This window comes from Rana temporaria, chromosome 4 (assembly GCF_905171775.1).
Source record: "Rana temporaria chromosome 4, aRanTem1.1, whole genome shotgun sequence".
In the NCBI taxonomy this organism is placed as follows: Eukaryota; Metazoa; Chordata; class Amphibia; order Anura; family Ranidae; genus Rana; species Rana temporaria.
Window position 1 is genome coordinate 38,846,758 of NC_053492.1, and position 22,441 is coordinate 38,869,198.

The 22,441-nt window shown below is 41.9% G+C and overlaps 1 protein-coding gene and 1 pseudogene across 2 annotated transcripts in view; both read right to left on the reverse strand.

The window, feature by feature from the left end:
- Positions 1 to 1,606: 1,606 nt before the first annotated feature.
- Positions 1,607 to 22,441, reverse strand: part of LOC120936137 (cytochrome P450 2K4-like) — a 65,592-nt gene continuing 44,757 nt past the window's right edge. For both annotated transcript variants that reach the window (XM_040348272.1, XM_040348273.1), the window contains exons 6-10: positions 18,588 to 18,764; positions 15,011 to 15,152; positions 10,662 to 10,846; positions 5,322 to 5,463; positions 1,607 to 2,295 (exon numbers count right to left, since the gene is read on the reverse strand). In XM_040348272.1, coding sequence (XP_040204206.1) covers positions 2,117 to 2,295; positions 5,322 to 5,463; positions 10,662 to 10,846; positions 15,011 to 15,152; positions 18,588 to 18,764 — 825 coding nt within the window. In that variant the 3' untranslated portion in view covers positions 1,607 to 2,116. The remainder of the gene's footprint in view (positions 2,296 to 5,321; positions 5,464 to 10,661; positions 10,847 to 15,010; positions 15,153 to 18,587; positions 18,765 to 22,441) is intronic.
- LOC120938735 lies at positions 13,744 to 13,839 on the reverse strand (annotated as a pseudogene).

The following is a 22,441-nucleotide window of genomic DNA, read 5'->3' on the forward strand; positions in this document are numbered from 1 at the left end:
GCTTAACCCTTCCTGTGTCACTAGACACTCTGTCATGCCCGGCCCTCTGCTAGTCTTTGCTGTCTTTTGCTCCGGGCCTCCCTTTAGTACCTTCAGGCAATCCCTGAAAGCTAATTTCTTCAGGGAAGCCTATCACGTCTCCAAATAATGTTTTACCATTTCCATCAGCTCATTCCCTACAGTTACAACCTTTTATATCACCTGCCCCACCCTTTTAGATTGTAAGCTCTTCTGAGCAAGGCCCTCTTGCCTCTTGTACTTTATTGTATTATAACTGTATTGTCTCCCTTTTATATTGTAAAGTGCTGCGTAAACTGTTGGCGCTATATAAATCCTGTATAATAATATTAATAATATTTTTGCCTGTGCATTTGCATTTATTAAACTACAACCCATTGCTATATGATACTGCAGTACAGTGATGTATGTGCAGTTTATGTTTTTGGGTTTAACTTAAACAAAATATGTTACGATTCTAGAAATATTGCTATTTTATTTTTCCTTTTCCTTTTTCTTTTCCAGTTACAGCTCTTAGCATTGTTGTCTTACTGGACCTATGGTTTTCACACAGGCACCCTTCCCCCTTCATCTTTAAGTCTTTAGTTTCCTTGGGCCAGATTCAGAAAGAGAGTACGCCGGCGTATCTACTGATACGCCGGTGTACTTTCAAATTTGCTGCGTCGTATCTTTAGTTTGAATCCTCAAACCAAGATACGACGGCTTCTGGCTTCAATCCGACAGGAGTACGGCTTCGTACGCCTTCGGATCGTAGGTGCAATACTTTGGCGCCCACTGGGTGGAGTTCGCATCGTTTTCCGCGTTGGGTATGCAAATTAGCTTTTTCCGTCGATCCACAAAGGTACGCGCGGCCGTCGCATTCTCTTACGTCGTCGCTAGTCGGCTTTTTTCGGCGTATAGTTAAAGCTGCTATTTTGCGGCGTATAGATAGACTTGCCATGTTAAGTATGTCCGTCGTTCCTGCGTCGAAATTTAAATTTTTTTTGCGTAAGTCGTCCGTGAATAGGAAAGGACGTAACTCACGTCTAAGTTCAAAAATGACGTTGTTGCGACATTATTTCGCGCAAAGCACGGCGGGAATTTTCGAAACGGAGCATGCGCAGTTTAATTGGCGCGGGGACGCGCTTCATTTAAATGAATCACGCCCCCTACCCGCCGATTTGAATTCCGCCTTCAGAAATACACTACGCCGCCGTAACTTACGTCGCAAAATCGCTGAGGATTCGAAATTCCGCCAGGTAAGGTACGGCGGAGTAGCGTATCTCTGATACGCGGCGCAAGTGCAATTCTATGTGAATCTGGCCCCTTGTTTTTAGTAAGTATTTCCTTTGGAAACGCTTTAATTATATTATTAAGGCTTACCCTTTATGCAACTTTTTGCAGATTTTAGATTTGTTTTTGTTTTTTTATCAACCCATTAGATTTATGTAGGATTTATTAAATTTTTTCTTGTTAGCCTGGTCGTTGTATGTGCTCACCATGGCTGCATAGTGCCCTCCGTCCATTGTGTTAGAAAATATTTGACCTAATCTGACACTAGGGTGCTACATGTAATTTCTAGATAACATATTGAATTCAGGAGACACTTTTGTGTTGATTTTTTAATACCGTTTATTGCACCACTGCTGCATTTCTTGTACAGAACTGATGTTTTGTATGAATGTTTGCTTGTTATACTGCAATTTGAATGCTCTGTCATTTGGAATAAACAGATTTAAAAAAAAGGAATATGCATAAACATTGTGAGAAGAGTCCATGATCACAGCAGAAGCAGGCAACAGTGCTGTCTTCTTAGGGTGAGTAGGCAGCTGGAGTAGAACATTTCTAGTATAGTATAGTTCAGGAGGGCCAGGGATGGTTTATAAACTTTATAGTCAATGTACATTAGTCTTTAGAACTTATTGCCCTGTATTAGTCCTGTATCATTTAAATCCAATACAAACTTGTTAAAATATTTCTGGCTGACTGATTTATTAACCATTAGCTGTTATTATTCATCTTCATAGTTCATTTTCTTTATCTTGTTCAGTTTTACAGATGTACATGGGATTATTTTGACCATTCCGATCCTTAATCCTATATTTATTGCCAGTTTGTGTTAACTGCGAGTAATTGCACAGATCTCATGCTTCAGTGGATGGGTTGTAAAACCAACAGCGCCTGCAAGGTCCAGTTCTGCTCCTGGTGGTGCCTGGAAGGTGAAGTTTTGCAGCAATGTGGTAAAGAAAAGAAACAGCTCCATTTTAGCCAAGATCTCCCCAGCACAACTTCTCTTACCTTAGAAAAAAAGTAAGTAAGTGAAGAAATATAAATATTTACTAGGTGTAATACAGACATATTTCTACTGTTGTGTGTCCATCTAGTTCATGGGTCTTGCCTCATGGGATGTGTAGTTCTACAACAGCTGGAGGGCCGTAGTTTGAGGATCCCTGATCTAGTTGAATACACATAATTTACATGGGGGGGGAGGGGGTGATTTACTAAAACTTGAGAGTGCAAAATCTGGTGCAGCTGTGCAGGGTAGCCAATCAGCTTTTTGAATTTAAGCTTTAACAAAACAAAACAAATAAAAACTGATTGGCTTCTGTGCAGAGTTGCACCACATTTTGCACTCTCCAGTTTTAGTAAATCAACCTCTAAGTGTCATCTGCATATGTTGCCTTTTAGAATTTGGAACATTTTTTGATTGGCTGTCCTTGTGGAAACATTTTAGATTACCTGTTCTTTTATTCATAATTGAACTTCTTCTGCACTGATTATCTGTTATGCCACGTACACACGATCGGTTCATCCGATGAAAACGGACCGATGGATTTTTTTCCTCAGATATCCGATGAAGCTGACTGTCATCAGTCTTGCCTACACACCACCAGTTAAAAATCTGTTCGTGTCAGAACGCGGTGACATAAAACACTACGACGTGCTGAGAAAAATTAAGTTCAATGCTTCCGAGCATGCGTCGACTTGATTCTGAGAATGCATGGATTTTTAACCGATGGACTTGCCCACAGTCGATCGTTTTTTTCTATGTTTTTTTTAACCATCAGATAATTTTAAATAGGTTCTACGTTTTTTCACCGATGAGGAAAAAAAAACGATGGGGCCCACACACGATGGGTTCGTCCGATGAAAACGGTCCATCAGACCGGTTTCATCAGACGAACCGATCGTGTGTACAGGGCATTACAGTGTCATTGCTAGACTTAAAGCTAACCTCCTAAATAAAATGGTGTCAAAGGGACTGTAATGTAGAGACCAAATTAGTTTGCACCACTTTTTTTTGTATATCGATATCAATTAATTGAATGTATTCTATGTATTCATCTTTAATCATTTTTAAATTTATATTTTTCTATAATTTTGTAATTCTTGTGCCTTAAAAGATCCACAAAAATCCTCCTTTATATGTTCTCATGCATTTAGGGATGTGGTGCTATTTAGATTTTTAGTTGCCCAGCTAAAATCTTTTCTCCAAAGTAATACATGGGTTTTCAAAGGCATTTGGTGCAAATAAAATGTATTAATATCCTTTTGTGGCTATTTAAATTATTGTTAAATTAAAGTTGCCCCAAATCATCCCTGAGGACAGCTACCCAAGACATGATTGTTCCTCCTTCAACAGGAAACACACTGTAAACAAAAGTTAAAGGTTTAGGTTTTTGTGAGCCAAAACAGTCGCTTGGGAGAGATCTGCATATAACGTTATTCAAGTGTAAGGTTCAGGCAGGGAATTTCTTTGCCTCACAAAGTGCATTAATTAATCTATGACATGGAAGAAATACATCTTCGTTATTACATCCCTAGGGACTTTGTTGGGGAGGAATCATGGCTTCGGGAGTCGATGAGCTTGATCAATTGTCAAATTCTAGAGTTTCACTGAAGAAGCAATTGTGCTATCATATACTGTATGAATGGGAGGAGTTCAGCAACATGGACTGATTCGGCTATGCCCCTGAATTTAACATTATTCCAATGAGACCGGTATTCCAGGTCTGCCATTTTACTTTTTATATAGAAAAATTCTTCTGTAACGTCATTGTGTGCATCTACAACTTCATTGTGAGCCCAAGCATAATCCCCCATCCTGTTCTCTCTATAATTGACTCTGTCACCCAGCTCTTCTAGTTCCATTTAGTTTGCTTCATAAAGGTAGAAATATAATGTTGAAGGGCTCCCCTGAGTTTAATTAGCATGTCCTTAAGGGTAGTATCTAATATCAGCTTGCCTGCTGTGGGGAAACAGTCCGGCAGCTCTCCAAATCTATTATCAGATTGGCAGCAGCAGGAGCCAATGGCACCAGAAAGTGAGGGGAGAGAAAAGCTGCAGACAGACACATAACTGGATCGATTGAGGGATCAGGTAAGTAAAAAAGTAAAAAAGGGGGGTAAGGGAGAATACTGATGCCTAAACATTTGTTACTTTAATGCAAGAAATGCATTAAGGTAAAAAATGTTTTGGCTTTTAGAAACCCCCATCTCACTCCATCTTTTTTTATTTCCACGGGAGGTTCAGATGGACTTCAGGCCACTGGCTGCAGTTGTTTGCTATACTCCCAGCCTGGAAGGTAGGCTTGCAGAGGGGAGGGGGGTATCTAGGCCTGCGTGGTATGTAGATCTCCTTCTTAGTTTATGTGCATCAGCCAGGTAAGGAAGAAAGGCAGGAATTTGTGATGTCATAAATCACATCCAGTGATGCTCTTTCAGCAGTTTTGGCATTTTTTGGGAAGCAAATAAAAAACAAACCTTTACAACCCCTTTAAGGTCACATTGGAAAAACATAACAGAATGGCAAACAAATGTGGAAATCCATAAAATATATTAGGCATCCCCTTCATTTTGGAGGGATCTGCTCTCTTTTGCTGTTGCATCTCCAGGATAGAAAATTAAGGGAAATCTCCCTTGTTGGAGAGCCAAAAGGCAAAAAGAGCCTCACAGGGGCTTTAACACTTTTATACTTTATAAGAAAAAAAATTGCCATTAGATATACTTTTTTGGGGACATTGCTGGTGCTTATTCTTTCACCTCTTTGAGGCTGCAAAGTTTCCAACACATTGTGCTAAATACAGAAATGCATGTGCTCTGTCCATATGCATCAAGATGCATGTGCATTAAAATTATGTTATTGTGTGATAAGAGCATGTCAATTTTCTTAAAAATATGGCATTTTATTTGCATCTTAGAAAATTTAATTTTGTGACATTGTTTACAATGGCACTTGTATGGAACATCTGCTCTGGTGTCCTTTACTGGCAGTCTGTCACTGTTTCAGCCCTCTGTAAAGTTTCCATCCTTTGAATTACTCACCTGCAGAAAATGGTATAAAAGCTTCATTCTTAACAAAGTTTCCTTCCGAGTCCAGAAAGTGCTGAGGGTAAAACTCTTCTGGCTTCTCAAAGTGCTCTTTGTCTCTTAGGACGGAATACAGTAATGGAATCACTTGAGTATCCTGCAACGGAAAGAGGCGTGAGATGTTTGGATGAATCATAATGTCCAGCAGGTGAATGAGTGAAACTTACATTTAGGTGCAAATAGTTTGCACTTGAGTTCAGACTGAGAGGCCTGAGTTCCTTCACAGATACTTATGATCTGGATTTGACTCCTCCTGACCTGGATTTACCCTGCTTTTGACTTGCATTTGACCTTCTAACCTGACATGACCTGTTTCTAAGCTGAATCCATCCACTTTTATGTTTCTACTTACTTGTATGCTAACAAGTCACTTGACACTTCTTTTTAGCACTGCACTGAATTGTGTACAAAATAAAAAAAATTCAACCCAGAATGCACCAAAACACCTCAAAACCACAAACGCACACTTCAGAGATGAGGCAGTAGTTTAGGCAAACAAAAAAAAAATTACAGTGACACCAGCTAAACATGGCATAGTGGATGGAGAGTATTGTGTATACAGTTTGATCACTTCATCTCCGGAAGGTTTACCCTCCTTCCTGACCAGGCCATTTTTTGAGATACTGAACTGTGTTGCTTTAACAGACAATTGTGCGGTCGCACGAAACTGTACACATATAAAATTGATGTCCTTTTTTCCCACAAATAGAGCTTTCTTTTGGTGGCATTTGATCACTTCTGCGGTTTTTATTTTTTGCGCTATAAACAAAAAAAAAACGCCAATTTTAAGTAAAAAATAAATATATTTTTTACTTTCTGCTATAAAACACATCCAATGAAAAAATGTAAAAAATCAAATTTCTTGATCAATTTAGGCCAATATGTATTCTGCTACATGTTTTTGATAAAATAAATCCCAATAAGCGTATATTGGTTTGTGCAATAGTTATAGCGTTTAAAAACTATGAGATAGATTTATGGACTTTTTTTTTTTTTTTTTTTTTTTACTAGTAATGGCAGCGATCAGCAATATTTAGCGGGACTGCGACATTGTGGCGGACAAATCTGACACAAACACTTTTTGGGGACGAATGACACCAATACAGTGGTCAGTTCTATAAAAAAAATTGCACTGTCACTGCACTAATAAAACTGACAGGGAACATAAAGGGTGATCAAAGGGTTAACCGTGTTCCCTGGGAGTGCTTTCTTACGGGGGGAGGATGGTTTAACTGAAGAAAGACAGAGATTTGTGTTCCTGCTTAGCAGAAACACTCTGGGCTAGATTCAGCAAGAATTTACGCCGGCATATCTATAGATACGCCGCGTAAATTCAAAGCTGCGCCGGCGTATCTTCTTTCTGTATTCAGAAAGCAAGATACGCCTAAATTAGGCTAAGATCCGACTGGCATAAGTCTCTTACGCTGTCGTATCTTAGGGTGCATATTTACGCTAGCAGCTAGGTGGCGCTTCCGTAGTTTTCGGCGTAGAATATGCAAATGACCTGCGCCCGGTGGAATTTTTTACGTTGTTTGCGTAAGGCTTTTTCCGGCGTAACGTTGCTCCTGCTATATGAGGAGCAACCAATGTTAAGTATGGACGTTGTTCCCGCGTCGAAATTTGAATTTTTTACGTCGTTTACGTAAGTCGTTTGCAAATAGGGCTGGACGAAATTTGCGGCGGGATTTCGAGCATGCACACTGGGATTCTTTCACGAACAGCGCATGCGCCGTTCGTAAAAAACGTAAAATACGCAGGGTCACCATTAATTTAAATAAAACACGCCCACATCATCCCCATTTGAATTAGGCGGGTTTACGCCGGCCCACATACGTTACGCCGCCGTAACTTAGGGCGCAAGTTCTTTATGAATACGAAACTTGCGCCCTAATTTACGGCGGCGTAAAGTATCGGAGATACGTTACGCCCGCACTAAATTACGCAGGGCTATCTGAATCTAGCCCACAATGTCTGTCTTTCTTACTAGCAGAATGGCGATCTGCCTTGTTTACATAGGCAGACCACCGTTCTGCCTCTCTCGGAACAATCGCCGGACGCGCTGATTGGCTCCTGCTGTGTCCAAACACAGCGGAAGCAGGGCTCCCCCAGAGCCGAAGAAAGAAATCACGTAGAGGTTTTACACTTAAAGGGGTTGTAAAGGTAAAACACTTTTCACCTTAACCTCCCTGGCGGTATCATTCTTTCAGAAAAAAGATGCTGAAAGCGGTACCATTATTTGCAAGGAAATTTGGCGTTTTATACTGTAGGTCTGTAATTTTTAGGAATAACTCACTTAAATCTGACCAAACCAGAGTCTAATAGGCATCCCGGGTATGACATTTTTTTTAAAAACAAATTTATAAATTATAATATAATAAATAATTATAAATAATTATAACAAATAATAATATAATTATAATAAAAATTATTCAATAATGTAATCAACTCAAATCACTGAAATTTTCTCAGTTGCAGAATTGTCGCTGTCATTATTTTTTTTTTTATGACGAATTTCCCCACAAATCGCTATCGCACAATTCTGCAAGTGATTATAATTTATTATCGCTGTTTTCTAGCTGATCTAAAACCATTTTTGACATAAAGGGACACTTTTGGTTGCTATGGACAATCTACAGTTTGCAGGGAGAAAGAAAGGTTTTTATTATATAAAAGAACATGTAGGACACTGGGCAGACCACTAGGGACAAGGGGTGTGTGTATTTTTTACATACAGTACTGTAATCTATAAGATTACAGTATACTGTATGTATTGTGTTTGTTTACGTTTTTGAATTTGGTGCCGTTCTCCGCTCCCATGCGTCGTAACGTCGCAGGGAACGGAGATCGGCGGCACAGGAGGACGCTGTGTGAATCGAGCGAGGTCCCGCTCGCTCACACAGCGCAGTGGCATCGCTGGATCCAGGGACAAGGTAAGTAACATTGTCTGCTGCTGCAGCGAGGCAAGCCCGAGTCTGACTCGGGGTTACCGCTTTTGGTATGAAAATCTCACCCCGAGTCAGACTCGGGAATACCGCCAGGGGGGTTAATGCATCCTATTTTAAAATTTCCTTATAGTTAAAAAAACGATAGAAAAAAACGATCGTCTGTGGGGAAATCTATCGGTTAAAAATCAATGCATGCTCAGAATCAAGTCGACGCATGCTCGGAAGCATTGAACTTAATTTTTCTCAGCACGTCGTTGTGTTTTACGTCACCGCGTTGGACACGATCAGATTTTTAACTGATGGTGTGTAGGCAAGACTGATGAAAGTCAGCTTCATCGGAAATCTGATGAAAAAATCCATCAGACCGTTTTCATCAGATGAACCGATCGTGTGTACAGGGCATTATTGTTGGTGAAAGAGTAACTAATGTTAAGGAAAAGAAGATGTTATGCTTAAAATAACAGAACTGTTGTATAGATTCATTTTATGAATAGTGTATTAATATCTTTGTGAAAGAAAAACTAAAATAAAGAATTTATAAAAAAAAGAAGACTTCTCTATCTGTTGAAACATGTTGGATTTCCTCTGTCCCTCTGACAGTGGAATTGGGTTATTAATTTTTTTTGTCTTACGTTGTTCATTTTCATCGTGTGTCTGTTTTTATCATATATCGCGTACTGTGTAATACTAATATTTATGCAACAATACAATTTCTATTTTATAAGAATATTTTTTGTTCATGGTCAATTAAAGTCCCACTTTTGAGGAACTTTTTTTGCACACTATGGGCTAGATTCAGAAAGATTTAGGCGGGCGTAGCGTATCGCATATACGCTACGCCACCGTAACTTTGACAGACAAGTCCCGTATTCAGAAAGATTTTGCGGCCGAAGTTACAGCGGCGTAGCGTATATGGCCTGGCGTAAGCCCGCCTAATTCAAAATAGGCTGGTAGGGGGCGTGTTGTATGCTAATTACTAGTGACCCCACGTGTTTGACGCTTCTAACGAACGGCGCATGCGCCGTCCGTGAAAGTATCCCAGTGCGCATGCTCGAAATCACGCCGCAAATAGTCAATGCTTTCGACGTGAACATAACTTACGCCCAGCCCCATTCACGGACGAGTTACGCAAACGACGTAAAACGTGAACAATTTGACGGCTGTCCGACGTCCATACTTAACATTGGCTGCTCCATGAAAACGCCTTACGTAAACGGCATATCTTACATGCGACGGGCGAGCGTACGTTCATGAATAGGCGTATCTACGTAATTTACATATTCTTGGAGTAAATCGACGTACACGCCCCTAGCGGCCAGCGTAACTATGCAACTAATATACGATGACGTAGGAGACTTACGCGGGTCGTATCTTAGCGACATTTAAGCGTATCTCAATTTGAGCATACGCTTAAAGATACGACGGCACGGATTCGAACTTACAACGGCGTATCTACTGATACGCCCGTCGTAAGTCTACCTGAATCTAGCCCTATGTATTAGGGATGTGGACCTAAACTAGTTACATCCAGTCAGTTGGCAACAACCTTTGTTAAAAATTGCTTAGTTCATATAAAATGGGGGTCAGCAAACCTGTAGATCGGGTTCTACCAGTATATCGCAGACAGGTGACCAGTAGATCGTGGTCTGGGTTTGCTGACCTGCCATTCCAGAGCATCAAACAGATTGCAATGCAGAGGGTCTACTTGAAGCTGTAGTAAAGAGAAAGAGCCACATAAGCCAATGCCTCCCCTGTAGTGCTGGCTCCTGTCCTACACCTCTTATCCCAGTTAGCGGTCTCCAGAGAGGTGCCAGCAGCAGGAAAGAGGAGATCCTCAGGTCAGTGTGAAGCAATACACTGGGCATAATAGTATAGGTCTGCTTTCACACTGATGCACTGCGGTTTACCCACACCGTGGGTGCAGTACACTGTACCTGCAGCTTTCCTGCGCTTAGCAATAGATGTCTAATATATCCTGTTTCCCCCCCCCCTCCCCAACTTTACATGTGAACAAGCCCTAAGGGTGGCACTGCCGAATGCAACTAAGGACTCATTCACAAATTCAGCAGGCACTGCTGCTCCTCTGAAAAGTGATTTGAGTGTGCTTTGACATATGGTGAGGAGGCGATATGTTTCCTCCTCACCACCTAATTTGTACTTATGATTGCAATGCATGCGATTGAAACATGGTAGTACGGCAATTAAAAGTTTAAATCAGGTGTGAGAAGACGGCACTGGGTGACACTGTGCCTGGTGATCTTTGACTTCTCTTGTGTTGTTCAGATAGATCTCCACCTCTTTAAGGTTGCTTACCCCGGATATAAAATAAAAGATAAATTGTGATACTCACTTTGGGTATAAAGAATCCTTTGAAAGTTACATCTTGAGTAGTGGCATGTGGAATGTTTGTTGGCACAATGTTACTAAACCTTTGGATTTCATGGATGACGGCATCAGTATATGACATCTGTTTTCTATGCATCGCCCGAGGTTCTCCTGAACCAATGACTTTTTCAATTTCAGTCTGGACATTTTCTGTTATCGAGATATAGACATATAGGCTCTTATTTTGTCCAATTATATAGTTCATTAAACAAAATTTCCAGGATAAATGTGTTGTAAATGCTACTACTACAGTAATGTGCTTTAAAGTGTGTAGGATCCAGGGTTGTCATCCTCATCATTGCTTTAGTACCTAAACCATTACTGACCCAGAACATGTTCACAGTCAGAGCAGCCAACCTGTATACTTTGCAAATAATAAGTAACCATGCTTAGGTAAGGCTAGGCTGCTGTCTCCCCCTACAAATAGAGCTTTCTTTTGGTGGTAGGTGTGGGCAATATAAAAATCACACCTGAAAGCAGATAAAAAGGAGAGAAGTTCACTTAGGCCCAGATTCACTAAAGAGATACGACGGTGTATCTCCCGATACACCGTCGTATCTCTGTTTTAGGATCTTCTTAACTATGCGACTGATTCATAGAATCAGTTACGCATAGTTAGCCCTAAGATCCGACAGGTGTAATTGTTTTACACTGTCGGATCTTAGGATGCAATACCGCGGCCGCCGCTGGGGGGAGTTTGCGTCGTAAACCAGCGTCGGGTATGCAAATTAGGAGTTACGGCGATCCACAACAGTTTTTCGTGTTCGCTACGTCGCTGCTAGTCTAGTTTCCTGTCGCAAAGTTAGTCGTCGTTTTTGGTGCCCTAACTTTACACAGCACACGTATGTGCTGTATAAAGTATGGCCGTCGTTCCCGCGTCGAAATTAGAAATTTTTTCCTTCTTGCGCAAGACGTCCGGGAATACGGAAATACGCTACGCATGTCGCCGTTCAAAAAAAAAGCGTCACTTTACGCAAAGCGCGGCGAGAAATTCAAAAGGGAGCATGTGCAGTAGGTCCGGCGCGGTAGCGCGCCTAATTTAAATGGCACACGCCCCTTTGAATTACGCGGGCTTACGCCGGAGGCCGCCAGCGGAAGTTTTCTCGCAAGTGCTTTGTGCTTTCAGGCACTTGCGATGAAAACTCGTGGCGGTGTAACGTATCTACGATACGTTACGCGGCCGCGATTCTATGTGAATCTGGGCTTTAGTCTTTGCATTGTGTGTCTGTGTGCCACTCTAAGCATGGACAACAGAAAGAGGAGAAGAGAACTGTCTGAGGACTTAAGAACATAAATTGTGGAAAAATATCAACAATCTCAAGGTTACAAGTCCATCTCCAGAGATCTAGATTTGCCTTTGTCCACAGTGCGCAACATTATCAAGAAGTTTGCAACCCATGGCACTGTAGCTAATCTCTCTGGGCGTGGATGGAAGAGAAAAATTTATGAAAGGTTGCAACGCAGGATAGTCCGGAGGGTGGATAAGCAGCCCCAAACAAGTTCCAAAGAAATTCAAGCTGTCCTGCAGGCTCAGGGAGCATCAGTGTCAGTGCCAACTATCCATCGTCATTTAAATGAAATGAAACGCTATGGCAGGACACCCAGGAGGACCCCACTGCTGACACAGAGACATAAAAAAGCAAGACTTCAGTTTGCCAAAATGTACTTGAATAAGCCAAAATCCTTCTGGGAAAACGTCTTGTGGACATATGAGACCAAGATAGAGCTTTTTGGTAAGGCACATCATTCTACTGTTTACTGAAAATGAAATGAGGCCTACAAAGAAAAGAGTCCCTACAGTAAAATATGGTGGAGGTTTTGGGGTTGTTTTGCTGCCTCTGGCACTAGGTGCCTTGAATGTGTGCAAGGCATCATGAAATCTGAGGATTACCAAAGGATTTTGGGTCGTACTGTAGAGCCCAGTGTCAGAAAGCTGGGTTTGCGTCCGAGATCTTGGGTCTTCCAGCAGGACAATGACCCCAAACATTTTTTCTGTTGAAAAGCCTGTGGCGTGCAAAACACAACCCAAAAACTCCACCCGGTGCAGGGAAAAATGTGCACACACATAAAGAGTGACATCACAAAAAACTGCGACGGGTGCATACGTCAGTGGTCCTCCGAAAAGGACCCGTCTCTGATCCCCCGGGGCGTTAGGCTCCTGACAGGGAAAAGAGTAACTGTGGTCCATACAGCCGAAGCCATATGGACCCATCTTGGTCCAAGCAGCCGAAGCCACAAGGACCCAACATCCTCAGAGGGACTGCCGAAACAGAACCCTCCTCGGTGAGGCTCCCCCGAAGGGAGACCCCATGAGAGCCAGTGAACCTAACCAGAAGGCCGAGTCCACCAACTCCCAAGACTTTCAGAGACCGGCCCGAGGACCAGCACCCTACTCGCCACACATAAAGTGCAAGCACCAACAAAAAGAGTGACAAACAAAACGACACACGGGGAAAAATAATAAAAGAAAGTGGGGAAAAGGAAGATGGGAAGGTGAGGAAAGTGACCAATGTGAAATACATTGGCCGGCCCTCCGGCCAGGATAAAAATTCCACTGGTCCTAGCCAAAAGGCCCGGCCCAAGCGGCAGGTGTGAAAAGTGTGTTGTGGAGATCAGTGACCTGAAGGTGCCACACGATGAGTGCCCCTCAACACTCGTGCAATGTATGGCACCCCTGGACTGCCACTCCAGGGGCACAATCTCCACGGGCTTTTCAACGGTCCCTAGCCCCCGGTCCGGACCGGCAGCACCCTTCCCAGCCAGGAAGGTGGGAGAAGAGGTTGGGGAGAGCCTACTGACGCAGACTCCACCCACAACCCCTATCTCTCCCACCTAATCACATTCTGGAAGTACTACCCGCTCCATCCCGGTTAAAGGAGAAGCAAGGGTTCCCTCCAGAACAACTGACTGGGGCAGTTACCACCAAATCCAGGCCAACGGCCAGGGACCCGGCCTCTTGGCTTCGACCTCATGCCTCTCTGTCCAAATCAGAAGGCTTCCACCTCCACACCAACAGGCTTAGCGTCCGCCGACTGCCATCCCTTTCCCCCTGCCACAGGGTACCGGGGACAGTCAGCTTAGCACCACCTATTGGCAACTGATAAGAACAGATACTACACTTGATCTTAGCCAAAAGGCCGAGACCCCAAACATACGTCAAAAAGCACCCAGAAATGGATGGCAACAAAGTGCTGGAGAGTTCTAAAGTGGCCAGCAATGAGTCCAGATCTAAATCCCATGAACACCTGTGGAGAGATACTAAAATTGCTTCCAATAAGAGAGACCTGGAGCAGTTTGCAAAGGAAGAGTGGTCCAAAATTCCGAGTGAGAGGTGTAAGAAGCTTATTGATGGTTATAGGAAGCGACTGATTTCAGTTATTTTTTTCCAAAGGGTGTGCAACCAAATATTAAGTTAAGGGTGCCAAGAATTTAGACCAGCCCATTTTTGGAGTTTTGTGTGACATTATGTCCAATTTGCTTTTTTTCCTCCCTTTTTTTGTTATGTTCCAATACACATATAGGGAATGTTACTGCAATACTTTTCTGTGCAAAATACTTGATTTTCTGGAAAAATTTCTGGGATGCCAAGAATTTCGGACATGACTATATATTTTTTTTCTTCTTTCTGCTATAAAACATATCCAATAAAAAAAAAAGTGAAAAAAAAAATCAAATTTCTTCATCAGTTTAGCCAATATGTATATATTTTCTGTATCAACTTCCCCTGGCGTTATTACGTATCATTTTTAGGAACCAGTTATATTTTGTAAATTTAGGAGTGCATTCAGCTCTTCTTTAAAACAATCTACTGAGCTGGCCAGAACTGGTTCTTGAGGGTTTCTATTCCAGACCAGGGGAGGGATGTCACTGTCCCCCACCACAGTTGATCTTAGTTCTGAGTGAGTGAGTGAGTGAGTGAGTGAGTGAGTTACTTGTATAGCGCTGCAGTTCTGGCTGCAGAGGCGCAAGTGGCCTTGAGGGGGCACAGGTATGGCGAGTATATGGGGGGGGGGGGGCTTTCCAGAGACACTGGCACCTTGTCCTGCAAGGTCAAGGTGGCAGTTTTTTTTAGCATCAGAAACCCAAACCCATTACAGCCAATCAGTATTCATATTGTACCAAATGAACTCAGAAGAATGAATTCCTGCTGATTGCTGAACTTAAATATAAGCACAACAGTAAACTCCAAAGGAACTCTTCTATTTATACAGTTTCTGTGGTCTAAGTGGTCACAAGGCTGCCTTTATATAACTGAGGTAAATGGAGAGAACCTTGTGCCTAAATAAAATAGCAAAAGATACTAAAATTACTTACTTTGGATTTCTGGGTACTTCATCATTAACAGAAGGCTCCATTGGAGAGTGGCAGAGGTTGTGTCCATTCCAGCAGCAAACAAGTCAGAGATAAGAGATGTCAGATTTGCATCACTGAAATATAACTCTGGATTTGGCTTTTCCTGAAATTTAAAGTTAAAAATGATGTCATTATATTTTCCCTGGAATTCATATGATACAGCCATGAGGTCCTAAACCTTCATCCGTATACGGCCCGATTTAAAAGGTTTTGGAAACCCACGGGCAAAATTGATATTTCCACTTTAAAGATAATATGTTATTAAAATCATAGAGGTACCAATTGCTGGTGTAGCAGTAGATATGATTTAGCTTGTGTTGGTGTAATTGTTTGTTAGGTAAAAGCATAGTTTGCTGACTGTACTCTGTCTGATAGCTTATTCTGTATCCAGGGAGCTTGAGAAGTTTCTGAATAATAGGTGTGGAGCTATGCACGTGGCATTATAAATATTGATGCAGGCCTGGCCTATGCCAGAGAGGCAGACTTTGATGGCATGCTGGGAGACATACACACATATATATATATATATATATATATATATATATATATATATATATATATATATATATATATATATGGCTGTTACTGATTACAATTTTCGTGTTCAATTAAAAAAAAAAATTTTATTATTGATTAATCGACTAATTTCGATTAATTATAACGCACATACAGATCCAACTACTTTTAGCTAATCTCCTTGCAGGCTGATTCCCCGTGCAGCTACCAACCACTGGAAAAATGGATAGCAGGATACAAAAAACACACAAAGGCAGCGCTCGATGGGAATAGCATTAACATTTTTATAGTCTTCAAGTAGGTAACAAAATAAATATTGCACTGGAGATAAAATCAATGTAGCTACATAAACTGTAAAAATGGTGCGAGTAATGCCAAACGGTAGCAAAAGCAGTAATAAAAACATGTAGCTAAGTATGATATATATGAATCAGCCTGCAAGGAGATTAGCTAAAAGTAGTTGGATCTGTATGTGCGTTATAATTAATCGAAATTAGTCGATCAATTAAAAAAAAAAAGATTAAATTGAACACAAAAATTTTAATCAGTAACAGCCCTATTTATATATATATATATTGTTCTTGGGCCTTGTGTGAGTACAGATGCTTGAGAGATCTTGGGGAGCTTTTGCTACCCCTCAGGTGTTAGAGAAAGTCATCTGTGGGTCTATTTAAAGGAGACAAAAGGCTGGTGTTACAAAGAGCTTTGTCCAACTAACCTTTGGCTTAAAGGGACTCTGCTCTTCTGGCTCTAAGAAAGGAATTAAGTTTACTAATACTACTACTTCCACCTTAAAGCTGAAGTCTACTGTTTGTTACAAGCACAGACTTTATTATAGCTTGTCCTGAAGAATACCTAAGGCTGGGTTCACACTTGAGAATGCAGCGGCTCAAAGCAGGAGTCCGGTGTCCCTCCATTCACCGTTTCAGGTCCTATTTGGGTGGAATTCAGACCTAAAATGGATCAAAAGATGCACAGGGCTCCTGTGCAATTCGCACCAGTGTAAACTGGCTCCATAGAGAGCCAATCACAATCTCCTGCTTTACGAATTGGATGCAGAGAAACCTGCATCCAATTCGCAATGTGTGAACCCAGCCATAGTCTTTAAATGTATATGGTTGTTTTTGGAGTATCCCACCCAGTTCCCTCAACCATATACAAAAACAACACCCCTAGATTGGTCATTGAAGAAATGTGTGAATGAGCCCGTGTCTGACTGCGGGATGAAGCTTGTGGAAAAGACCTGGAAAGTAATCCTGTGGCTCCTACACTGGATCACTACACTGAATTTACCTTAAAAAGGTTAGCTGACTGGAAGACATGCTGACCATCTAGCTTTAAAGACCAATTCCAGCCAAAGATTTTGATTTGTTTTGAAACAGTAGGGAAAGGCTAAAACCTCTATCAGGGTTCTGTTGCTGGGAGATTTGTACCCACTTCTAGGAAAGAAAGTGAATGGGAATCTCCCCAATGAAGACACAGGCAACAACACAATGATTTGCAGATTTTTCATTCAGTGCTCACAATGGGAGTAGTATAGCCAGTATTGCCTATTAGCTAGAGCCTCAAGTTCCATTCCAGAAATGGTAACCAACAGCTGGCCACAGTAGTTTTTCAAATATACATTTCTGTAACATAAAGGTAAAAGTGGGATATCTTTATCAACAGCTGAGGTGTGACATAACCTACACAAGTAGCATGATTATAGATATATGGGCAGATCCACATACATCTGCGTGGGCGCAGCGTATGTGAGATACGCTATGCCGCTGTAACTTACTTTGCTATTCTTTGAATCCTGAAAGAATTTGCGCCGTAAGTTACGGCGGCGTAGGGCATCTCTCGCGGCGTAAGGGTGCGGAATTCAAATGCGGCGAGTAAGGGGCGTGTTTCATTTAAATGAAGCGCGTCCCCAACAAACTGTGCATGCCCCGTCCATCAAAACTCCCAGGGTGCATTGCTCCAAATGACGTCGCAAGGACGTCATTGTTTTCGACGTGAACGTAAATGGTGTCCAGCCCCATTCACGGACGACTTACGCAAACGACGTAAAATGTTCAAAATTATAAGCGGGAGCGACGGCCATACTTAACATTGAGTACGCCACCAGATAGCAGCTTTAACTATACACCGGAAAAAGCCGAATGGAAATGACGTAAAAGAATGCGATGGCCGCTCGTACGTTTGTGGATCGTCGGAAATAGCTAATTTGCATACTCGACGTGGATTATGACGGGAACGCCACATAGCGGACGTCGAAAAATTGCATCTAAGATCCGAAGGCGTACGAAGCCGTACGCCTGTCGGATTTAACCCAGATGCCGTCGTATCTTGTTTTGAGGATTCAAAACAAAGATACGACGTGGGAATTTTGAAATTACGCCGGCGTATCAATAGATACGCCGGCGTACTTTCTTTGTGGATCTACCCCATAGTTTCAATTAGTGGCATTAAAGGGGTTGTAAACCTCCCTTTGCAATTTGTATCCATAGGGAAGCCTAGAATACGTCTTTCCTATAGCTACTGTAAATATTTGCTAAGCGTGCGCCATTTAGGAGATATTTACTGTATACTGCGCCGATGATGTCATCTTCACATTTCTTCACGAGCGAGTGAATGCGTGCGGGAGTGACGCCACGCAGCTCCGGCCAGTCACAGCCGGAGTCTCGGAGGATGAGGGGCGAAGATGGATGCGACCTGCAGTGGGGACATCGCAGGATTCGTTTGCAGGTAAGTGTCACATAATGTGCTAGTATGCTATGCATACTAGTACATTATGTATTTACTTTGCAGGGTAAAAGAAAGGAAGTCTAACCCATCAAGGTTTACTTCCTCTTTAAAGATACAGTACTCTGTTGATTCAGTACTCAGTAGTAGACAGATGTACCTCAATTAGCTTGTGAAAGGAACAAACAGGCCTGTAGACCAGAATTGACACCTAGAATAAGGTTCCCACCCGTTCGGGACACCCTTTAATGAAAAATATTAAAGACAGACACAGGTTACAGAGAATGATATATACCTCCTTTTGTCTGACAAGGAAGACATCAACAACATTTCTCAGGTCATTGACATCCAGCTGGTTCCTCTGGTTAGTGAAGGTTTCTCTGATAAAGGCATGCAGTTCTTCTATGTGAGGCACGACTTTTCTGTGACTCCCAGGTAGCCAACGCACAAGAGATGGAAATGCATTATACAGCTGAAAGAAAAAATAGGCATTGGCCCTTTTATATTAGAAATATGACAAGCAGTGATTTGTAAGCATTCTGTAAACACAGCTACAGTAATTCAAATAATGGGTTTTAATTAGGGCTGTGCAAAATAACTTTTAATTAATCGATTAATCTTTAATTTTTTTGATCGATCAAAATCTTTTTGATCGATTAAAATTCTTTTGATTGGTACTCACCTCTCCGCCGGCTTCTGGGCCTTCAGGGAGTTCTGTCGGAGATCCAGTAACGTCACGGACACCAGCGGGGCTTGCCGTGTCCATCTGAAGGGCTCCTTTGCTATGCCTTGATATATCTGCATGCCGGCGGGACCTCACTATCTGCCACACGCAAGGGCTGTTACACTTTCCTCTATCACTTCCCTCTATCAACCTGGGATTCTACAACCATCCACTGGTAGTTATGATAGTTTCCTTCATGGTACATCTACATGCCGACGCACTGATGTTAACCTCTCCTCATCTGGATTCAGCAGTGGTATCGTTGTACACATTTTTATACCAGTATCATACTTAGCTACATGTTTTTATGACTGCTTTTGGTACCGTTTGGTATTACTCGCACCATTTTTACAGTTTATGTAGCTACATCAAATTTTATCTCCAGTGCAATATTTATTTGGTTACCTACTTGAAGACTATAAAAGTTTTAATGCTATTCCCATCGAGCGCTGCCTTTGTGTGTTTTTTGTATCCTGCTATCCATTTTTCCAGTTGTTGGTAGCTGCACTGGGAATCAGCCTGCAAGGAGATCAGCTAAAAGTAGTTGGATCTGTATGTGCGTTATAATTAATCGAAATTAGTCTATTAATCGATTAAAAAAAAAACGATTAATAGAACAGAAACATTTTGATCAGTAACAGCCCTAGTTTAAATGTCCTTTCCAATGAAATAGCTATTTCCATGTTGTATTAGTTATATTCCATGGCAATTGTTAGTGTCACAAAGCTGAATACAGTAAGGAAATAAAGGATCACACACGTGAGAAGGCATCAATGCACAAGCAATACAATTCCAGCTTGTTTTCTTCCTCTTACCAAGGCCAATTTTCAGCTTTTAGTGCTGTCACACTTTGAATGACAATTACTCGAGTCATGCAACACTGTACTTTTGAGACAGATAGAGCTTTCTTTTAGCGGTGGTGGTGGTGGCAGACTGGCAGTGATTCCCCACTTTTTTTTTTGCAAAAAAAGAAGACCAAGGGGCAGATCCACGTACCTTTGCGCCAGGCGCAACGTATCTAAGATACACTACGCCGCCGTAACTTATCTTTTTTTTTCCGAATCCTCAACGAATTTGCGCCATAAGTTACGGCGGCGTAGTGTATCTTTGGCGGCGTAATGGCGCGGAATTCAAATGGATGAAATGTGGGCGTTTATGTTAATACGTTGTGACCCGACGTAAACAACGTTTTTTTTAACTGCGCATGCGCCGCCCGTGGGGGCATCCCAGTGCGCATGCTCGAAATTAACCCAGAACAAGCCAATGCTTCCGATGGTGACGTCATTCTACGCAAATCCCTATTCGCAAACGACTTACGCAAACAACGATAAAAAATTAAAAATTGTACGCGGGAACGACGGCCATACTTAACATTGAGTACGCTTCATAACAGCAGCTTTAACTATACACCGGAAAAAGCCGAACGAAAAACGACGTAAACAAAATGCGCCGGCCGCTCGTATGTTCGTGGATCGCCGTAAATAGCTAATTTGCATACTCAACGCTGAATGCGACGGAAACGCCACCTAGCGGCCGCCGAAAAATTGCAGCTTAGATCCGACGGAGTACTAAGACGTACGCCTGTCGGATCTAGCCGAGATGCCGTTGTATCTTGTTTTGAGGATACAAAACAAAGATACGACGCGCAAAATTTGAAATTACGCGGTGTATCAATAGATACGTTGGCGTAATTTCTTTTTGGATCTGCCCCCAAAAGTTTTTTTTATTTGCAAAATGTTATGTCAGAAGCTAAGTAACTTTTCTTCATTTAGGCTAAAGTTTATACTGCTACAATTCTTTGGTAAAAGTGACCCAAACCAGTGCATATTATTTAGTCTGTATGAAAATTATAGAGTCTACAAGCTACGGTACAATATACTGTATGTGAAAACATATATCTGGATATATACGCTCTAAAGATGTTGGGCATCGATACCGGCGTGAAACAAGCTTATAGCTGGTTTCTTGGGCTTTAGTTACCAATGACAAAAAATGTGTGAGGGTAAAAGACTTATCCTACTCTTCTGCTCCAATTTAAACATTAAGATCATGTGCCCATTTATTTGTAAATTCTGAGAGCTCAGGTTGATTCTTTACAATAAGAATCTTATATATTTCTGATAGAACGTGTTTTGGTCTAGTGCTTTGCACCAAGATGGACTCGAACAGATTTGAATCTCTGTCAAAAAATGTGTTTAATGGAATAGAGGACATTGCCTAAATGAAGGCTGTTGTGTAGGCATTAGGGGCCAGATTCACAGAGATCTGCGGCGGCGTAACGTATCGTCTTTACGTTACACCGCCGCAAGTTTTCAGCGCAAGTGCCTGATTCACCAAGCACTTGCGTGTAAACTTACGGCGGTGTAACGTAAAGCCGTCCAGCGCAAGCCCGCCTAATTCAAATGGGGCGTGTACCATTTAAATTAGGCGCGTTCCCGCGCTGAACGTTCTGCGCATGCTCCGTTTGGAAATTTCCCGCCGTGCTTTGCGCGAAATTACGGCGCCCCGACTTGTTTTTTGAACAGCGACTTGCGTAACATACTTTCGTATTTCCCGATGTCCTACGCAAAAAAAATAAAACATTTAAAATTCGACGCGGGAACGACGGCCATACTTTAACATGGATGGTGTAATTTTACAGCATCTAAATAGCACACTTAACTTTACGACTGGAAAAACCGACGTAAGAGAATGCGACAAACGCGCGTACCTTCGTGGCATGCGGTAAAAGCTAATTTGCATACCCGAGGCTGGAAAACGACACGAACTCCACCCAGCGGCGGCCAAAGTATTGCATCCTAAGATCCGAAGGCGTACGAAGCCGTACGCCTGTCGGATCTTAGCCAAATGCCGTCGTATCTTGTTTGTGAATTACAAATTAAGATACGACGCGGCAAATTTGAAAGTACGCCGGAGTATAAGCAGATACTCCGGCGTACTTATTCTGTGAATCTGGCCCTAGGTTCATTATGGGTGGAAGTTTACCCTGACAAAGAATTCGATTCACTCTTCGTGAGACTCCTTATTACACGTAAGAAAATGTATTCGGTCTTCTGCAGGTGGAAATTGTGGGTTGTAACGGTGTCATTGGTTCTATTTGTGAAGAGAGCCCTAAACGCAAAATAGTTTTGTGCCAAATGCTCAGTAAATGAGATGTAAAACAGGGTAGAGAAAAGGACGATGAATACCCGGAGAAGATAGATCTAACCAAGGAAGTACCTGAAGGTCAAGCTGGTTCAGCCCCTTTTCTATTAATACCCATTGTTTAGTATCCGAGTGATGGAACCAATTCACTAATATAGTCAGGACTGTCGCAACATAATAATAATAATAATAATAATAATAATAATAATAATACACACATATAGACAATCCCCCCCTCCCCCCATAAAAAAAAAGAACCCCCGATACAGCAGCAAGCAAAA